Source organism: Halictus rubicundus, chromosome 3 (genome assembly GCF_050948215.1).
Source record: "Halictus rubicundus isolate RS-2024b chromosome 3, iyHalRubi1_principal, whole genome shotgun sequence".
Classification (NCBI taxonomy): Eukaryota; Metazoa; Arthropoda; class Insecta; order Hymenoptera; family Halictidae; genus Halictus; species Halictus rubicundus.
The window spans coordinates 10,976,377-10,995,505 of NC_135151.1; the positions used below are offsets into that span (position 1 = coordinate 10,976,377).

The window sequence follows — 19,129 nt, forward strand, 5'->3', positions numbered from 1 at the left end:
TGGGTGTGGGTTCGAGGAGCCTCCCCTCCCCCCTTGGGAATCCGCGTGACGGCTCGAGGCTTGGGAGTGCCAGGGTTAAGTAGAGGACAAATTAAAAGAATTTAAAAATATTACTGTGTAGGTTTCAGCTAATTAAACATAGAATTCAATTTCTATTTGGCTTTGATTGCTTCTGTTTTATGAATCAGTCTACAGTCTACAGTATTGCGAATGTGCAGAGACTATGAAATAATTCGGAGAATGTGAAATGAACTGATGTTTCAGATACGGACATTTTGGTTTCATTATCGTCCACCGATGACTTTTATTGATCTTCGAGATAAAATGTTTCCTACACGAGCATTACAGCACATTTCTGCATTAATTTCATGCTCGCGCAGCTGTGAAACAGTTTCGGTCCGAAGTAACAATCTCACGGTACCTGAGAAACGCTTGATGCATGAAATATATAATAACAAACACCGTGATGTTCGCGTAAAATTCTAATCACTTGCTTTATATTAAGAGACCCGTTAAAATGCGCGAAAATGCAGAAGTTCTGCGCGGGGTATTATTATACCGTTCCGAATAATCGGGGAATTATGTACTCGAAGATGGCACAACTACCTGGCTAGATAACTGTACTCAGAACACTTTAATTAGTCGTAAAGATACGAACGACGCAGAATTCTACCCAAGTAAATAACATTTTCTTACGATCTTTAGTGCATGAAATTGCAAATGATAATTACTGAAACAAATCAGCTTTACAATGCTTGTTTCATTAAATTACTTCGATACAGAATTTCTGGCATAAAAATAAAAATACACCTTTTTCTGTTCCATAATATGTAACTTCAACGTTTCGATTAATAAACATCGAATAATTGTGAATAAAACTGTAGCTTAGCATCTGCAGAAATGTTCAACATTTTCTTTTGTAATTCTAGGTATGTAAAGAACACAATCACAAAGAAAATATGGTGCGACAGATTTTACGATATGGAGCGACGCATTTCGTCATACGAGGCGACACGTTTATGAAGATCTAACATTCTCCTATCCTTTAATCTTCCAAGTGAATCTCATAAAACACACTTCTTGTGAAATCTATATACATATCTCTTTCCGTCTCCTTTCTCATTGAAACGTACAACACCTGTGCTGCACCATTCGCATATTTCTTTTAGATCAATATTCAATGTTCCTTCGAGATCATTAATGACCCTTTCACTCCTCACCTTTCAACCATCCCTACAATTTTTGTATTTTATTTTCTATTATTTTTCATCTTGAATAATGCGATTAAATAGAATCATTCGATCTAATTAAAATTGTGCTTTTACTTCTTCAAAAATGACTGTGCCTCGAGACGCACACAGTTTCATATAAAATTCAATTTTCGAATTGTTACAGAAAGAACAAATTATAATTCAAGTGTTTCAATTTATCGAACATGCACAGACACATAAAATATTTATTCTTATTAATTAAACATTATTCTGATTCATGAAGATTAGTTCCCACTACAATACGCACGTGCCGGAAGCGATTTCAAATCAAAATATTAACATTAACAATGAAACAGTTAATTGGCATACTAATTGCTAGACCTAGGACCGGGTTTTCAGGTACAAAATCCGGCTTTCGAATTTTACAAAATTCTAGTAAACCGGTTTCTACGAACCGTCTAATCCTATCTCCAAATAATGTGAAACACTTATACGAACATTCGAAATCGTATTTTACGAAACAAGTAACGAGAATAAACCAGATTGACTATCTGTGGAAGGTTAGGCATTAGAGATTGACAAAATCAATTCTAATTACAATCTATTAAATTACTGTTAAGTGACCTATGTTCACTTTTAAACACTGGTGTGGCAGTCAGTGTGCAAAAGATTGACTATGCTTGTTAAAGCATCTTATTAATTATAATTGCTCAGAAGTTTATTAGCCTTCTCGTGATTGACCTGTTCGTTCAAGGTGACTGACCATAAAAAATTAATAACATCCTTCCATTAAAAAGTTTTAAGACTGTGAGACAAGAAAAATATATCTAAATACTGGAGGGGGTGGGGGGGATACTCACGTAACCCCTATAGGATTTGCAATTTTTCTCCCTGTAACCTCAACAGCAACGCGTGCGAGGTCAGTGAACGAATGCACAAGGTGCACTATACATTTTCATGAAGCACACACGGTAACTAATCGAATGAACCCTGCCATTCGGTCCTACCCATTGGCCCATTCACGAATCCAGCCAGAAACGCGATACCCACGAATGTCTCGGCTTCTCTCTGTTTTTTCAACCCCCCTGCGAGCGCGACCATAACCCAGACCCACCTAAACGCGAAGCATTTGATTCTCGGCTAACGCAGCGGCGCGGATGGTCTATTTTTGCTCTCGGTTAAAGGACCAACAGCACGATCTCCGTGCGAGAACAGAACGCCACGTGGCGTACGAACAACACAAGGACGGTTAGGGGGGTGGGGATGGGGCGCACATGCAATAGCACGTGCTCCTTTTATTCACGCCAGGGCATTTTACCAACGCAACTGGAACAACTAGTTCGAGGCAAGTTTCGCGAGCCGGTATACCCCCCCCCCCCCCTTCGTGGACGAGCGCCAGTATTGCTCCTTGTATAGTAGCCTACTTTTATCGAGCAACACTTCGGCAAGTTCTAATTTCTGATACCGTAAAAAGAAAAAAAAAGGGAACAGGCTAAATGCTAAGAACGGAGCCATCGAATTCCGATTACAATGGCGGCCGAAAATACAGAACCATTTCCTTCAGTACGAGTTTACTCTACTTCTTTTGCTGTTAGGCTCTGCATTGGAGAAGTATCGTTACGATTGTTCCGAAGATCCCTGCGACATACTTTTCTACAGTCGCGCAGTCATTAGGGTAGACTCGTTCGATCCGATCATTTTTTCCCACGGATAGGCCCCGGCTGTACGAAGCGTCCGATTTAATCGAGCCTTCCTAATCGAATAACGTTGTCACCGACGAACGAAGATTTCGTGCGGTTCCGGCGAAGAAGCTGGAATTAATGAAATTCCTCGGCGGCGCGGTTAATTGGCCAACGAGAGATCAACCTAGTTTCGCGTTTAATTAATAAATCTCTCGTTCAAGTGCAATACATCGGTCGACCGTGCGAATTATGTCGACGTTTTGAATCGGCCAGCCGGTTCGCAACGTTCGCGGAACGACGATAAAAAGTTGGTCTTGATGGTCTGTGCAGCTTGTCGCGTTCCCTCCGGAAGGTGCGCTCTTCCCAGCATTGTTTCTGACGGGGTGACTCTCAACCCCTTGTGCATCCGAGCAACCATAATCCACACCGACGCCGACACTGTCGCGAAATCCATATTTACATACACGGGGGGGGGAAGGGGGCGGATATATGGCAAAAGAGAGTCGCTCGTTTAAAGCCGATATGATGACATATTTAAAACCTTCGTAAAAATGTTCAGTGACTTGCAGTACCATCATACTTAAAAAAAAAACGATAATTTATTTATTACTATCTTGGACAACATCGAAGTTTTTACAAAAGTGGTTCGAAATTAAGGTTGTCATATTACGTTCTAATGACGAATATCGGAAAATGGTCGATTTTCACGAAAATTAATTTAGAAACACAGCGGTTATTAGAATGGCATTTGATTTTCCATTTCCGAGTTCACCAACCCCAGAAACATATAAGGGTAGCGATTTTATGAAATGTTGAATTTTGGCCGGCTTTTCGGGAAAAGGGACCACGTGCGTTTACCTCTCGAACGCTCCGTCGCGTCGTCGACGAGTCGACGCTTTTCGAGAATTCGAAATCGTCGCTCCGGATGTCGTTATCCGATCTACGCTTGGAATTGCGCCTATTACGCGCCTACCTCGGCGAATTCCTTTCGTCGAGTCTCTTTGTCTCCAGCGCCACTTCGCTCGCTCGTTATCAGGGAAAAACGACAGGTGAACTGCGAACGAACCTCAAATATAAACTCCAATTTTCCTGTTCGAGAAAATTGGGAAATTCCGGCTGCTTATGTAACACTCGTTCAGTTAACCCTCCACGAACCGACGTCCGATTGCCTGGCTCCTTTTTGCACGACCAACGCGTATGGTATTGAAGATGTTACTATCATGGAGCTGGAGATTTACGGCTTTGTGACATTTTTCTTACCTTCGAATGTTAGAAAGTGAACACGGTAACGCTTGAAAAGGTACCGCATTTAATGATCCGATCGAAGATCTACAATCTAAAACTGGGTGTCGCAGAAATGTTGTACTTCCTTGGAAATGATGATTCCCGAGGCGATCCGAAGCAACTTTTTCCTTTACGAAAATGTTTTCCGAGGCTTTGTTAAAGAGTTATTAACGAAAAAGCACGGACCAATCGGAGCGCGACTGTAGCGGGCGGAGCGCGACTATAGCAGGCGGAACGCGACTATAGCGTCCCGCTGAGCGTGGCGTTGGCATTGGCCGAGCCGGAACCCGTCCGCTGTAGCCGCGCTACGATTGGTTTGCGTTTTTCGTTAATATCTCCTTAACAATGCCGTGGAAAACATTTTCTTCAAATGACCTTAGGAATCGTCCCTTGCAAGTACAACATTTTTGGGACACCCCGTAGAAATAAATAGTACATTTGCGGTATGTTAGGCGGAAACTATTACTTTATAGTTTATAAAATATCAATGCAATTATTCGATCTATTGGTTATTTAAGTGAAATTCTCTAGATTCTTCTATCGTTTTCTATTTTATCGACCCATTTTTGTCATAAATGCATAAAATTCGTATTCTTTAGTATTGTGCACGGACGTCCTTGAAGAGTTGTGTTGCTTCGGAAAGTGTGTTGAAAAATTGTTCCACAATAGGTCCGAATTCGAAAAGATAGGTGCGGCACACGCTCGAATGCAGAAAGCTTTAATCGCAGTTTGGGGTGAATTAAGAGAACGGAGGAGTGTTGCGCCAAGTGTTGCCTTAAGTTTTACTCTTGAGGGCAAAACTGTTTAGTTGCAGGCGTGTACCCTCGTATAGGCACGAACATGAACGCTACCCTCGAGACGTGCTCCCACAAGGACGCGTAACGTTAATCCTCCGAGAAGTGCTTCGGTTTGTTCTGGAAACACTTCTAACTTGGAACTCGTGCTTGGAAGACTGAATTAAAATGATCTAGAAATCTAAAAATCCTAAGAGCTTCCACATACAGTAATCTTACAAAATAAATTAAAATCAAATCTTTTTAAACATAGTGCAGTCTATTGTTTCCAACATTTAAATCGTTATTCTGTGCAATAAAGAGGCCTTTAGAGATCTTTGTGCAAAATAAAAATTGCCTACATGTAAAAATTGTGATTTTCTTTCTTAATATTTTTGGTAGGTTTGAAAATAGTATGACAGTATTTTTAAATTCTTCTAATGTTTTTACTAATAATAAATCAGCAGACCTACATTAACTTGTTTGTGAAAGTGAACAGGAAATATTTCATTTCTTTCATTCTCAAAACGTGTTTTGGCATTTGTAGACTCAATGTTACTTGAATTATCCAGTTTGCATGGAAATTAAATTACTTCTGGAAATTAAACTGGGATATTTTAATCTAAATTATTTGGGATATTTAACTATATAAGTAATCCTCCATTAGGAAAGTCGAAAGTGAAATTTTGCGTGGCACTTTTCTAAACTTTATGAATAACACGCGACCGCCAACGTTTTCCGCAAGCGTTATAAAATAATATCGGTCGTCACGGGAGTTCATCTTGTTCAAGGCACTACAATAAAGTACGAACATGAAAAAAAAGGGTTCAGTGTACTTGTAATCGCTTCAAAACTCTGTTTAAACCCGCGAGGACTAGAGTCGCTCCCTTTCGAGCACCCTTCGCGCAGTGTGCAAACACCGAAATACACCTCGATTACTTCCACTAACGACTTTCGCTACCGAAAAGCAAATCCTACAACGCGAAAGGGGAAACTGCGAGAGACTATCAGTCACTTCCCGACTACTAGTCGTGAAAGATAAACTCTGCAAGGACCTGACTCGCATAATTTCACCGAGCAGCGTATGTAAGTAACCCCGCGTCAACTTGGATAATCAATGGCATCATTTAAGGACCATAAGAAGATCAAATAATTGCGTTGTTCTATGAATTATAGAACAACACCTTTCGCCTAACCTACCTCGAACGTAACATGCATCATTAGTAGACCGCGGATTTTTATGCAAAATTTTCGATCTGAATTGCAAGAAACTCGAGTGAACTGAACATTTATTTTCCTTCTTAATGTGTTTAATTTTTTAATTCTTTTAATGTTTTTACTGTTTTAAATTACAGCTACTGATTTTTGACATGACAGCATAAAATCCGCATTCTAATCATTAGTTGTAGTACTTACTTTTAAAGCACAGTGAATATTAAAAAAATTTAATATATCTTTTTTAAAATTGATTATGCTTTAAAAGTAAGTATAATTAATATAGGCACGGTAATTGGGTCTCTCACCCTACCCCTGGCGAAAAGGGGTCTGGGGTTTATATACTTAAAATTTTCCCCTACGTAGTACTAGTAAAAGACTATAAGAAATCTTGTAGTTACTTTTACTCGTACTTAATATGTATCTAGAATTATTTACTTATCTTTATGCGTACGACCCACTAGTTCAAATTGTTACTTTTGACCCCGGTTTTTTCGTCGCGCTACGTTAGACCCTCTGAGAGTTTCTTCATCTTCTCAAAGTAGAGATTAGGCTAAAATCTGTCGTGGGCCACGCGGACATAGGTGGCTCGCTCAAGGGTGGTCCCCTCGGCGTGCAATTTCGCAGCGATGCAGCAGGATACGCCGGAAGGGGTTGCGTTCGCACCGGTAACGCGATCAATAAGATAATTGAAGACTTTCTCGACAATGCCGGCGGAAGGGAGCAATTTTGCCATCTCCCTTGTACTTGAGCAAGGTCATTGTTTCCGAGGGGATTCTCATCTCGGTCCTAAGCACCGTTGTCGACGCATCGTTGCTTATAATCCCTACCCTACCGGCGTAAACGCGTTTCGTCCTCGACTGCGCCCGAAATTATGAATCACGTTCGATGGTGCCGGGAACAAGAGAATATAATTATTTTGTCAGATCACGCTCGATGGTGCCGGGAACAAGAGAATATAATTATTTTGTCAAACCACGTCCGCTCCTTCTTGCTGATCTAATCGAAAATTGTGATCGAAACAGTCCAACGAAACTTGTTCGACCGCTATTGATAAAACTTGTGCCGCAAACAGTTCAACACATTGTTTAATCAGTTATTATACACATTGAGAGCGTGAAAACACAGCCCTCAAAATTGGGCGACATAAACATTTTTTGAAATACAGTGTTTACACGATATTTGTCCAAAACACGGATCTAGCCAAGGATATATATCCGCCAGGAGATACTATTCTTTGATCCACGCCGAACTGGGACTTTTACGGTCTACGCATTTGGGACATATATAGAGTAAACACTGTGTCTCGAAAACTAGAGAGTGTAGTCAATTTTCAAATTGTGGGCTTTCGACTGGAAAATAGAAGAAAATTTCGAGAAAAGTCACTTGTACGAACAATATCTAAGAACCTGAATTTTTTGCAATTTTTCTTACTAATTGTTAAAATTCGTCTTTATGCGAACTCGTATCTGTGATCTAGAGATAAAAATATAGGATACGCGTTCATTACGTAGTTCATTATCATTATCGTAGTTCATACGAGTCCATTCGAATTATTGTTAATGCTTTATTTTTCAACTATCCCGTTTCAACTGTAAACTGAATTTTATTTTGCGTCGCTGCGCAGGAACGAATGGCGCTCGCGCGAACCACGGAAAATGAAATGAAAAGTTTTTATATCGAAACGCGTAACAAGTTATCAACGCCGATGCGAGCTTCCACAACTTTTTCGGGAATAACCGGAGGAAAACCAATAACCGGACAGAACGGTCGAACGCACACGCCTCGCTGCTCGTCTCTAATTTATGTTTCATCCTCGATACCGCGCCCCGGGTACAAACTATTGAAAAATAAATTCTCCGTTTATCTGACCGGCAAAATTCTCGCCGACGTTGTAAAAACACTATGAAAACTCCGGTGTGTACAACAAATTGAACTCTCGCTCGGTGGACGCGGTACATCGAGTGAGCGCAGGCGAAAAAAGGAACGAGACTCCACGGTCAGTTAATCAACCGCGAAAATCGAACTCGAAAGAGACCGAGAAACAGCTATCTAGGCATAACGAAGTAAAGGCGTCCTTCCGTCGTCGAAAAACGGAAGGCGTGTACGAATGACGCTCGGTTTTACGATTATCGGGCCAGATATCTCTGAAGAAAACGTTTGACTTGCGTCGAAAGTAATTAGAACGGGCGCAGGTATTCCTAGAACGGGCGCAGGTATTCCTGGAACGTGCACGCGATGCTAACGACGCGTGCATATCTTTCGACCGTGGAGACTACCATTAATATTCGGACAGTCTTTAAAAGACAACTTTTTCTTATTAGGTGTTCGCAATAGTTTCGGTCTTTTTCAATCGCACAGATCCGGCTATATTTCAAATGAGAAATATAGCAAATAACAATTATTATTACAAAAATCTTTGCGAATATGTATTTATTTTTTAAATTATTAATGGAAATAATATTTCTCGTGGATGGTCTTAGAAATGATTATTTCAAATATTTTGAGGGAAGCATAGGAGGATTTTCTTAAAATTATTTGTTAAATATATCAAACTCTTAACACTAAACCTATTCCCTGAGGTTGCAATAGTATTGCAATATTTTCCTGAATAAAGAAATTTACTCAATCATTTCCCATGAAAGCATCTTCATAATTTCGATAATCGTGAAATAAAAGATCTGAAATCGGTCAGTTAAGCGGTGCTGGGGTTACTTTGTGTTATGTATCGTATGTATTGATGAAAAATGGTTAACGGTTAAATCGGCGCACAAATTATTATACATTAAATGGACACTTTTGTACCTCTCTAATATTATACCGGTCGAATGATTCGTTCCGTGCGTAACAGGTCGGCTTATGGTTCGAGTCATATGCGCGTAAAAGGAGTAACACGATTGCTGGAGAATTCGGAGCCTGTGCAAGCCTAACGGTATCCTCGGAATTTTAGAGACATTTATCTGTACAAATTTAAGTCCGAAATTTCAGTTCCGTTAGGAGAGCGAATACGGGAGAACGGTACAGCAATTCCCTGATAAAAGATAGTGGATATCTTGGGCAACGGAGTAATGGCTGTTGTCTGATTATATTACAGTACAATTAGTTTCTGTACAGGTACACACTCGACGTTATACGGACGTGAGTGACCTCTGGGTTTGGCTAGGTCTCGATTTAGAGCGGCACTATGTCTGAGTTAGGGCTGGTTTGGGCGGTCTATAGGACCGGTTCGGTCTGTTCAAAACAGGTGCTAGGTGTACCTAAGTCATCTTATGGGTTCTTAATACTCTAGAAAAATTCTTGTTTCTGAATAATATCACCTGTCCGGTAAGTGACCGAATAATTGCCATACAGGACTAACGGGCTGTAGTTTAACTAGTTACTATACGACCAGTATAATTTAAGTAAGGCTGCATTTTGCATATGTATAAACTGCAACTATCATAAATAATAATACGTAAACCTACCGCGGTCATATGACCGGTATTTATTATTGCAATTATTGAAAGTATAAAAATGAATTTCTGGAAAATAATGGAATAAATTAAATTGTCCAAGCATTTATTTTATATCGAAAATTACGGGCTAATTTCGGGTAAATTTGAATAAATTTAGTGCTGCCATTTTTATAAGGCAACCGATACCTTTAATGCTTGGTAGGTTTAGTGTTAACGAGCCTGAAGTTAGGATCATAATTTGTCTGATAGTGGACCTAATGTAACATTCTGTAGGACCGGTTACGTCTGCTAGAAACAGGTGTTAAACCTGAATAATTAATCCCACGGGGTCACAATACTGAAACTATACTATACATTTCGGTAACTCGAACAAAGGTGTCGAGCAGGTGGCATCACAATTCGTGACGGAATGAGACTGTTAGCATAAGCGGATTCGAAACTGACGGCGAAAGAATAACAACTTCGGAAGTAATAAGTTCTCCTTTCTACAGTATTATAAATTTCATCAATGGTTACACAATATCAGTCTGTCAGTGATAAAACGTTATAACTCTTTCACGTTGTTTATGCTTGTAACACCTATTTTCAAGTAGGGTAAGCGAGGGAGTGATGTCCTACTTTGTTGAAAAAAACATCGCTACATTGTAAATTTAATCGATATCTACAATAAAAAAATATACTTACTATATATCTACAATAAAAAAATATAAATAATCACAGATTTAAAAAAAAAACAAAGGGAAATTGTACTAAAGTTCTTTCAAAAATGTTTCAAAAGATTAATAGACTGTGGATTTTATGCATTTATGATAAAAGTGAGTAGATGGAAAACAGTAAAATTAAAGCAATTCATAAATGTTGAATAAATTCTTTTCGAAATAATTTAATTGAATTAATTTGAATAAATAATTTAATAGAATGCAAAACATTTTGACTTCGAATAAAAATCCACAGTCTATTAATAAATAATGAGAATGATCCAAAGCATAGTCAATTGTATAATTCTTAAAAAAATCAGCTATCCGCAGATAAAAAAGTCAACAGTAATTTTATTTAAAATTTTAAGCCACATCGATTATTGCGTACGGAACAGAGCGTGGTTACACGTGCGTAAGCATGTGTGAACGGTGCGTAGAGTAGAAGTGAAAAGCAACCAGGTCACGACATTCGATATCGAGAGTAATTATGTGCTCGATCGATTCGAAGTGTTTACGCTCGGTACCGGCCGATCGCGGTAAAATCTTCGCGAGCGAATGTCCGATTCGTGATTTTTACCATTTCCTAAAAAGAATCGTGTCGAGAATGATTCACGTATCGTACTGTCATGCGATCTCGGAGACTCTTGATTCATTTCTGTGCCCACTGATTCATTCGTGCATACATTAACGATAGTATTTTCGTACTCCGTTTTTCTAATAAAGGCACGATCGACAGTCATAATCGTGACTACGAATCTTTATGCAAAATGAAGACACATCGGTTGCAGGAAACTCGACTGAAATAGAAATTTCATTCGTTTCTTCAATAAGTTCCAATATTCTTTTAATCTTTCTAACGTTTCGAATTTTGCCGATTCATTTTTGTCATAAGTGCATAAATTCGCAGTCTAGTCATCATCATAACTGCCTACTCTACTTTAATTGTGAGCAGTCTCAGCTAATAACTAGGCTTTGCATTTTTGTGCGTTTCTGGCTTCGTATAAAATACGAACAACTACATTGGTAAATATTAACACGTCGACCATATACGGGTGACACTATTTTTCCATCATGTTCAGAAATTAATTATAATTTAAAAATATATGGGAATAAATTAATTTTTATTAGGACTAGAAATTGCAAAAGGGTCAAACGAATAATCACCATGATGAATTGTATGTATCGAGTTATAGTTTCGGTAACTAGATTACTTTGTTGTATTGTCTGGTAAATAGTTGTAATTTATCGGGACAATATTTTAATTAAGTTATTATTTTACTCTTTCAAAATTTGCTGAGTGCCTTTAGAAAATATTAATTCCTAATCAGAGTGCAAAACCAACCCATAAGTACATTTGAGTATTTACCGAAAACCTAAGTCAAAAGTGACACCCTGTATATTCTTAGGGCGATATCGTCGTTGTATCGTCGGTTGTAAACATTCATCGGTGACAAGAAGTGTTGGTAACGTCTGCATAGGCAGAATTCACTGTACTCGGGGGTAAGGGACCCAATTACTGTCGGGGTACCAACTGCTGTGCCTATATTAATTATACTTATTTTTAAAGCATGAATATTAAAAGAGAGATATTAAATTGTTTTTATTGAAATCAGTTAATATGTTTCTTAATATTCATTATGCTTTAAGAATGAGTATAGGCACAGTAATAGGTCCCCCCATAGTAATTAGGTTACCCTACATTACATCATTTAGCAAAAGTTTTCTACAATTATATTTAACTGGCATTTATCTGGAAAATAATGTCATCGAAAAATATACTAAATATCCAATCAAAGGACATTTAACATTTATTTGTAAGACTACAAAATTTCGATACTATTTTACGACCTTCGCCAGTTTCAACAAACAAACGCGCGTGACGACACTTTGACTTCAGAATAAATTGCATACATATTGAAAACAGGTAAGTAGTTTACCAATGCAAAAACCGATAAACAAAAAAATATCTCCAACTTGCTCCGAATAAATTTTTATATAACCTTCTTGAAACTACATTTCCATGAATTGAAAACCTATAAATATTAACTACTTTCAATGACAGTTCCTCGTTTCAACAGACAATTACACAGGTGTAGGCTAAGGGATCCAATTACTGTGGGGCTGCCAATTACTATGCCTAAATCAATTAGACTTATTTTTAAAGCATAATGAATATGAAAAAAGTGATATATAACATACATATTAACTAATTTTAGCGATAAAAATTCAATATCTCTTTTTTAATATTTATTATGCCTTAAAAATAAGTACAATTAATATAGGCACAGTAATTGGGTCCCTTATCCTACATAGTTACTCCATTCGGAGCGAACAACTAAATGCTCTGGAGGTTAATGACAAGAATAATAAGATATCCACAAACGTAATTTGTATTACAATTTCGCCCCCCCCCCCACGCAATTTAGCCCGCAATAGACGTATTAGACGCAGACAGCATCCTTACCACTGATCACTGTTTACAGCGTCCCTATTTTCCCTCAATACAAACAATTTACGCCCTCGGAAACGCTTAGGAACCACCCTAAATTTTCCCCAAGGATTTCCGGTGCCCTACGCGTACAATGCGCGTATGTATAGGTGATGGAAAAAGTCTCGGAATGTAACAGACATGTCTATAAATCGCCGTAACAAATGGCTGCGTCGTGCAAGCAAGACACACGCAATCGCTAAGCAATGCCGTCTAATAATGCGAAGGCTCTAAGGTTGAATGAAGGTTTGACGGAATGAAAAAAACGTCAAGAATAAAAAGAGTAAACCGACTGCAAGGGCGGCGACACCCGGCGTATTCCCCTCGAGGGTGGGTTTCCACGAAAGCATGCTGATAAAACCGGCGATCGATAAGAAGCCGGGGTTTGCACGTAGTAATACGCGTGACATCGATGCAAAACCATAGTAACGAGCATATCTATGCGCAGTGGCGCGAACGTTCAAAACGAGCCTGGTCGGAAAATTCGATATTTCGTAGTAAGATAAAGGACTCACCGCTCGGAATTGTTCCAGCAGCTCCTGCCGGTCGTCGATCGCAGTGGCCATGTTGCTCGAATATATAATCCTTCCGTCGTTTCCTTTCTCGGCCCTTCTCCCTTCCTCTCGCGCTGTCCGCAGTCCTCCTCCCTTTTCGGTCCTAGCCGCACCGGGTTCGTCTCGTGAAAACGGGATGCGTGTGTGTACGTCGTCGCCACAGAAACCTTGAAACTCGATGGCGAAGAACACCAGTTCGGCGTGTGTGTGTTTATCTCCGGGGACACGCGAACCAGTCGGGTAACAACTGTGCGTACGTATATGCTCGACACCTCGCGTACGCGTTCTACCGTACACGACGCGGTCACGAAAACTGTGAAACACCGCCGGAACGCGTACCACTGTCACGGAGTCGCATCGAACACTGAGCCGCCCGTGCACCGACCGAACGGAGCGCCCGCCAGCCCACCGACCGAACGCGAAAACGCCCGAACGGACACGAAGGGACCGCTCGACTGACACCTTTGGGACAGGTCCGTGCGACTCGTCGAAAAACAGGACGAGATCAGGTCGAAATTATGATTCCGACTTACTTATCTCCATGCCGCACGAAATTTTTTGTTTATCGAGCTCGATTCCGGTATTCGTACGGCCCTGGCTTCGCAGGTACGGTTCGCGAACAATTTTAACACGTCAAGTTGCCAAATATCTACCCCAGAGATTCTTACAAAATCAGAGTAATTTAACGCGTTCGGCGCCCAACTAGAAACCCCAAAAATTCTATAAACTCAAGGTAAGTTATTTAACACTAGATTTACGGGACCCGTGAAAATGACGGATTCTAATATTTTTAATTCACGAATATTGAGATTGCAAACATGGATCCATAAGGAATTATTTAAGAAATCGATTTCTCTAGGTATATATGATTTAAAAAATGGCTACAGATTTTGATAGATATATTCATGTTATTTTTATAAGGAAATGTAAAATGGTAGTTTTTAGTGCTCCGTAAACCTAGTGTCAATGAAGTAAAAATTGCAAAAACTTAAATGTATGATACTGAGTAATCCTCCAACTTTCTTGCATGTTACAGATCCTAATCAAGTTTAGTACATCAATTTAGTATATCAACGTAAAAATTCATTTTAAAACCTGCACAAATAATTCCGTCGCCCAAATATGGGTGACGCGGCGCCGAACGTGTTAACCCCTTAACGCACAGTTTTTTTTTTTTAAACCGGCCAAAAAAAATCCATTTTTGACATACTGCGCTTTTGTTTCATGGAAAAAGGCTATATTTTATTCTTGAATAAATAAGTGTCATAGCTTACAATCCCATGTAAATGATAAATATCAATAAAACGATTTTTTTTCTTTGCTTTCGCATTTTTATTTTCAATTCTCGATTATATTCGAGTGTGAAAAATTATAGCAACATAAAATACAACGCCGCTCGAATTATCTCGAGTGTGCACAGTTTGGCCTGTTTAGCGCGCTCGAATTAACTCGAGCGTACAAGTGAAGGGGTTAATCAATGAAACCACAACTGGAAATTTAAAATGTATTACAGGGGATGCTGTCTTAGCCCTTTTGAATTCGACAGACTCCAACAAAATTCGGTTTATCTGGATATCTTATAGTAAAAATGAATTTCTAAACCCAGTCAAAAATCACTGTCAGTCATATGTGACTGACGTGGCAGTTAACGTGTTAAGGAGGTATTCTGGTTTTGAATGACACCCTTTTTTTGACAATTTTTTGGAGTTTTTTCAGAAGAACTGTTAATATAATTTTACGTAGGTACGCATCTACAGTGAATCGCAGCAATATTCGGACACTTTTAAAGGGCGATAACTTTTTTATTATTGGACTATGCGACTTGGATTTTTTTTTTTCAAAGTTAGGACAATTAGTTTACTGCATGACTTGCAAAAAAATTTGGAAAAAGTTGCAATTGTTTGGCATTACAATTGTTTGGCTTTTCCAATTTTTTTTTTCAATTTTGTTTCCAACAATTCGCTATCACGTTGATATTTTATTTAAAATATACTTCAAAACGTAATTCCATAATTAATACTAACTTTAAACAATTTTTTTCACTAATTATGTTGAAAATAACTAAGTACATGTATGTTGTTTATTTATGTAAAAAACATAAGTATTATGAAACATAGTGTATTTAAACAAATAATTTAAAAATTTCACCCGATGTACATAGGAGATCCTGTGAAGAAAATTGTACAAAAATTAACATTCATGTTTTGAAAGGTAAAATATTTTTATCACATACTTGCATACATGCATTTATATCTACTTAAATCTATTATTCAAATATTTTAGTGGAACATACAAATTCTACATATAATGGAATTATAATACATATGGTAAGGGACCCGATTACCGTGAGGGTGCCGATTACTGTGCCTTTATTAATTCTACTTATTTTTAAAGCATAGTGAATATTTAAAGAGAGAGAGATATAACATATATATTAACCGATTTTAATGAAAAAAATTTAATATATCTTTTTTAATATTCATTATATTTTAAAAATAAGTAGAATTAATATAGGCCCAGTAATTGGCACTCCCACAGTGAATGGGTCCCGTACCTACGCGAATTATGGGAAGTATTTGTAACGTTATACTTTTGTGTTTCTAGATTTTTCTGCTCGAATCGTTTCACATTTCATGGAAAACGTTACAATAGAACGGACAAGGGGTTCCATTATTTGGAGCTATTCCCCAACGGACTGTCAGAGCGTTACACTTTTAAGAACCTGAGGGCGGAAGTTGTCAAGTTCGACTCAGGTTGGGTCGAACAGAAGGCTCTCTGCGGATGATCTCATACAACCCGTCTCGGAGCTACATTCTGCAAATGAAAAACCATGGATCACGATTCGACTTCACCCTTTTATTCCACCCCAGTTGTTCCAAAAATCGAAAAAACTATTTGGACATGTGGAAACATTAAAAACAAATAATTCAAGTTAACCTTTTACATTGTATAAATCTTAAGACATGAAGAATATTTTTTCGTATTAATCAGTATTTCCTCTTTGCAGCCGTAGAGTTTTCTCATGTCTCAACCACTCGAACGCATTTATTTATTATTTATGGAAGTAGTTACGCTATTTAAATACATTGCATAGAATTTTATTGACACAAATATTGAAACGAACATTTTAGATCTTGTAGTAACATAATTGACGGTAATATGTTCTGTCAAAAGGGATATCCGAGTTGCTGACTAAAATATTTTCTCAGAGGGGACAATCGACTGCAAAGGGTTAAGAACTGAAGGAGGTTGATTGGCTTTTTAATAGTTTGTCATGACGTTACTATGACATTGATTGACTGCTTAATTAGAAAATGTTAATTTCTCGACGGACCTAGGCCATAATAACCTTTAATATTTTACTCTCAACGAAATTTTTGTCCGTTTGTGCTTTACACAAACAATCTCTCTTCATACTTTTACATAATACTCGTGCATTGTCTAATGTCACTTCGTTTAAAAAAATGTGATTAATTCGAACTGTCGGAAACTTAAAATTAATGCCCATTGCTCAACAAAGGAAAAATGTTTGCGTTTCTGGTCACATTGTTTCTAAAACTGTTTATGCGTATGTGACAGAAATGTGAAAGCCTTGGACTCTGGCATTGCAAACCGCAGAGTAAAATATTGCAGACGTTCGTGCACAGGAAATGGCGTGTGCGATCATCCGCACAATAAATCCAATTGCCTTAACAATTCAAAACAGTTGTGAAAATATCAAGCGTGAAGTTCAGAAACACGCCGCGATAGATGCTGATTCTTAAAAAATGATTTACCACTTTTCTTATCTCGATGATCAGTTCAAGCTAGCAGAACCGTCCCGGACGTGTTAAACTGTCTGTATCTACGATAAATGTTCGCTTGTATCTTCTTTTTGTTTATAGGCTGTATGTTACTTGAGTTCTTAGAATTAGAGCATCTTTGGAGATTTAATTGGGATATTCTTATTTGAACTAGCTAGAATATTTACGTGAAAGCAGACAGTTTAAGCGAACGCTACTGATCTTATCGGATTCAGCTATGCGCAACGCAATTTATGTTAACCCTCTAACAGTCGAGTTTATACGATTCTGCAAGGATAAGCAGTAAACCATAACGTATAGAATCACGAATTTATCCTATATTATGTCTACCGTTATAAACAAAACATAATTTTATTGTTGAACGGTAGTTAACACGAGTGCGATAACAAATTGAAGAAAATAAAAATTACAAGAAAGAATTTTACTAACTACTGCCATGATTATTGCCAATCATTTATGCTCTTTAAAGAAATATTTATTTTATTTTCAGCGTACAATTATTCCTAAATTAAACTTCAATATTTCAGAGGTACATGCAAGTTTTGGTCTCCCTATGAGCCAGATTAAATTTTTAATGGGCTGTGAAAAATCATTACACATTATATTTTTTGTTCACAATGCGTATGCCAACATTTCTAATAAGTATCATTTATTTTAATCATTTTGAATGATATTGGTGTATTGATTATAAATTCGCCTGAATCGTTATCTGTAAAAAATATACCGATTGTTTCTTTTCATGCGTAAAAATGATATTACTTATATTTTTATTGACGTATATGATACCAATGCGATGACTCCAGTTTGTCCGAATTTTTAAAACAACCTTACAAACTAAAAAGTACATCAAAAACTATGTTTCGTAAAATTAATTTATTTTAGACGGTAAGTGTAGCAAAGTAAACCAATATAAGTGTTCGCCAAAAACAGATTTTGGTTTACGTTTTATTTGCAAATACAGGTATGATAAATATGTAAATTAATCCAAACAGAAAGTCGAAATTTTTCAAGAAATCAATCCGCGAGTAATCGAAATCAATCCAGGAAATACTGTGTAATCATCCCTAGCAGAGGTGACTTTGTTTATGAGACATTATTCTCCTGTAAGACTCGCGCTACTCACCACAGTTAAACAAAAGAAAGAAGAAACAGAATATTCAATCTGGAGAATGTCTTTGTTTTCATTCAGCTTATTTTTAAAGGCAAGCTTGTTTACCATACTCGCGACTAATTTTATTAACACTAAACGAAGGTAATGGCATTGCGGTTTCGCTTCGACACAATCGAATATTAAAACGGAAGACAAAAGATTTAACAAATTCGGGACTGTTAAACGGTCCGCTCGATCGTGTTGTGCCGCGATTGTAAAGTATAATGTGTCGGGTATGCACTTGGAAGCAAGCAGATTACGAAGGTGAAAAGTATTCGTTTAAACGGAAGGAGAGTGTTGAACGGTTCCTGCGCACGATGGGCGTGAATTTTCATTGAAAACGAACAACAAAATCCCGCCACGGTGAATCACATTTCTTTCTTTTCGCGTCTGCGTCTGACTTGTATACCGGGAATAAGGAATTCTGGCTGAATCATACGCTCGAGCTGTCAGATGCAAAGTAGAATCCGCTTCCATGTTTGATTCCATTGTAAAACGCGTTGTTCGAGCGATCAACGCAATTGCTTCGCGCATTTCAAGAACACCGTTCGAATTGATCGAGGTAGATCCGGAATTTCAGAATTATCGTGAATCATTCTATTACCATCTTGAGCGACTGTTCTCAGAAAGAATTATGTGAAGTTCTTCCTCAATTTTGAGTAATAAAAGATACAGAAGATCTCTCAATAATTGATTGAACGTTCTCAGGAAAAATGAAGTGAAGTGCTTCCTCAAGTTTGACGAATTAAATATACAGAAGATCTATCAATGAAAATTATGTTTATGAGAGAAAGAATCCTGACAGTTGCACCGAGG

General features: G+C 38.0%; 1 protein-coding gene across 1 annotated transcript in view; it reads right to left on the reverse strand.

The window, feature by feature from the left end:
• Nucleotides 1-13,720, reverse strand: part of Fim (plastin-2 fimbrin) — a 58,404-nt gene extending 44,684 nt beyond the window's left edge. The window contains exon 1 of the mRNA XM_076785314.1: nucleotides 13,322-13,720. Within this exon, the coding sequence (XP_076641429.1) occupies nucleotides 13,322-13,372 (51 nt within the window). The 5' untranslated portion in view covers nucleotides 13,373-13,720. The remainder of the gene's footprint in view (nucleotides 1-13,321) is intronic.
• Between the last annotated feature and the right edge of the window lie 5,409 nt (nucleotides 13,721-19,129).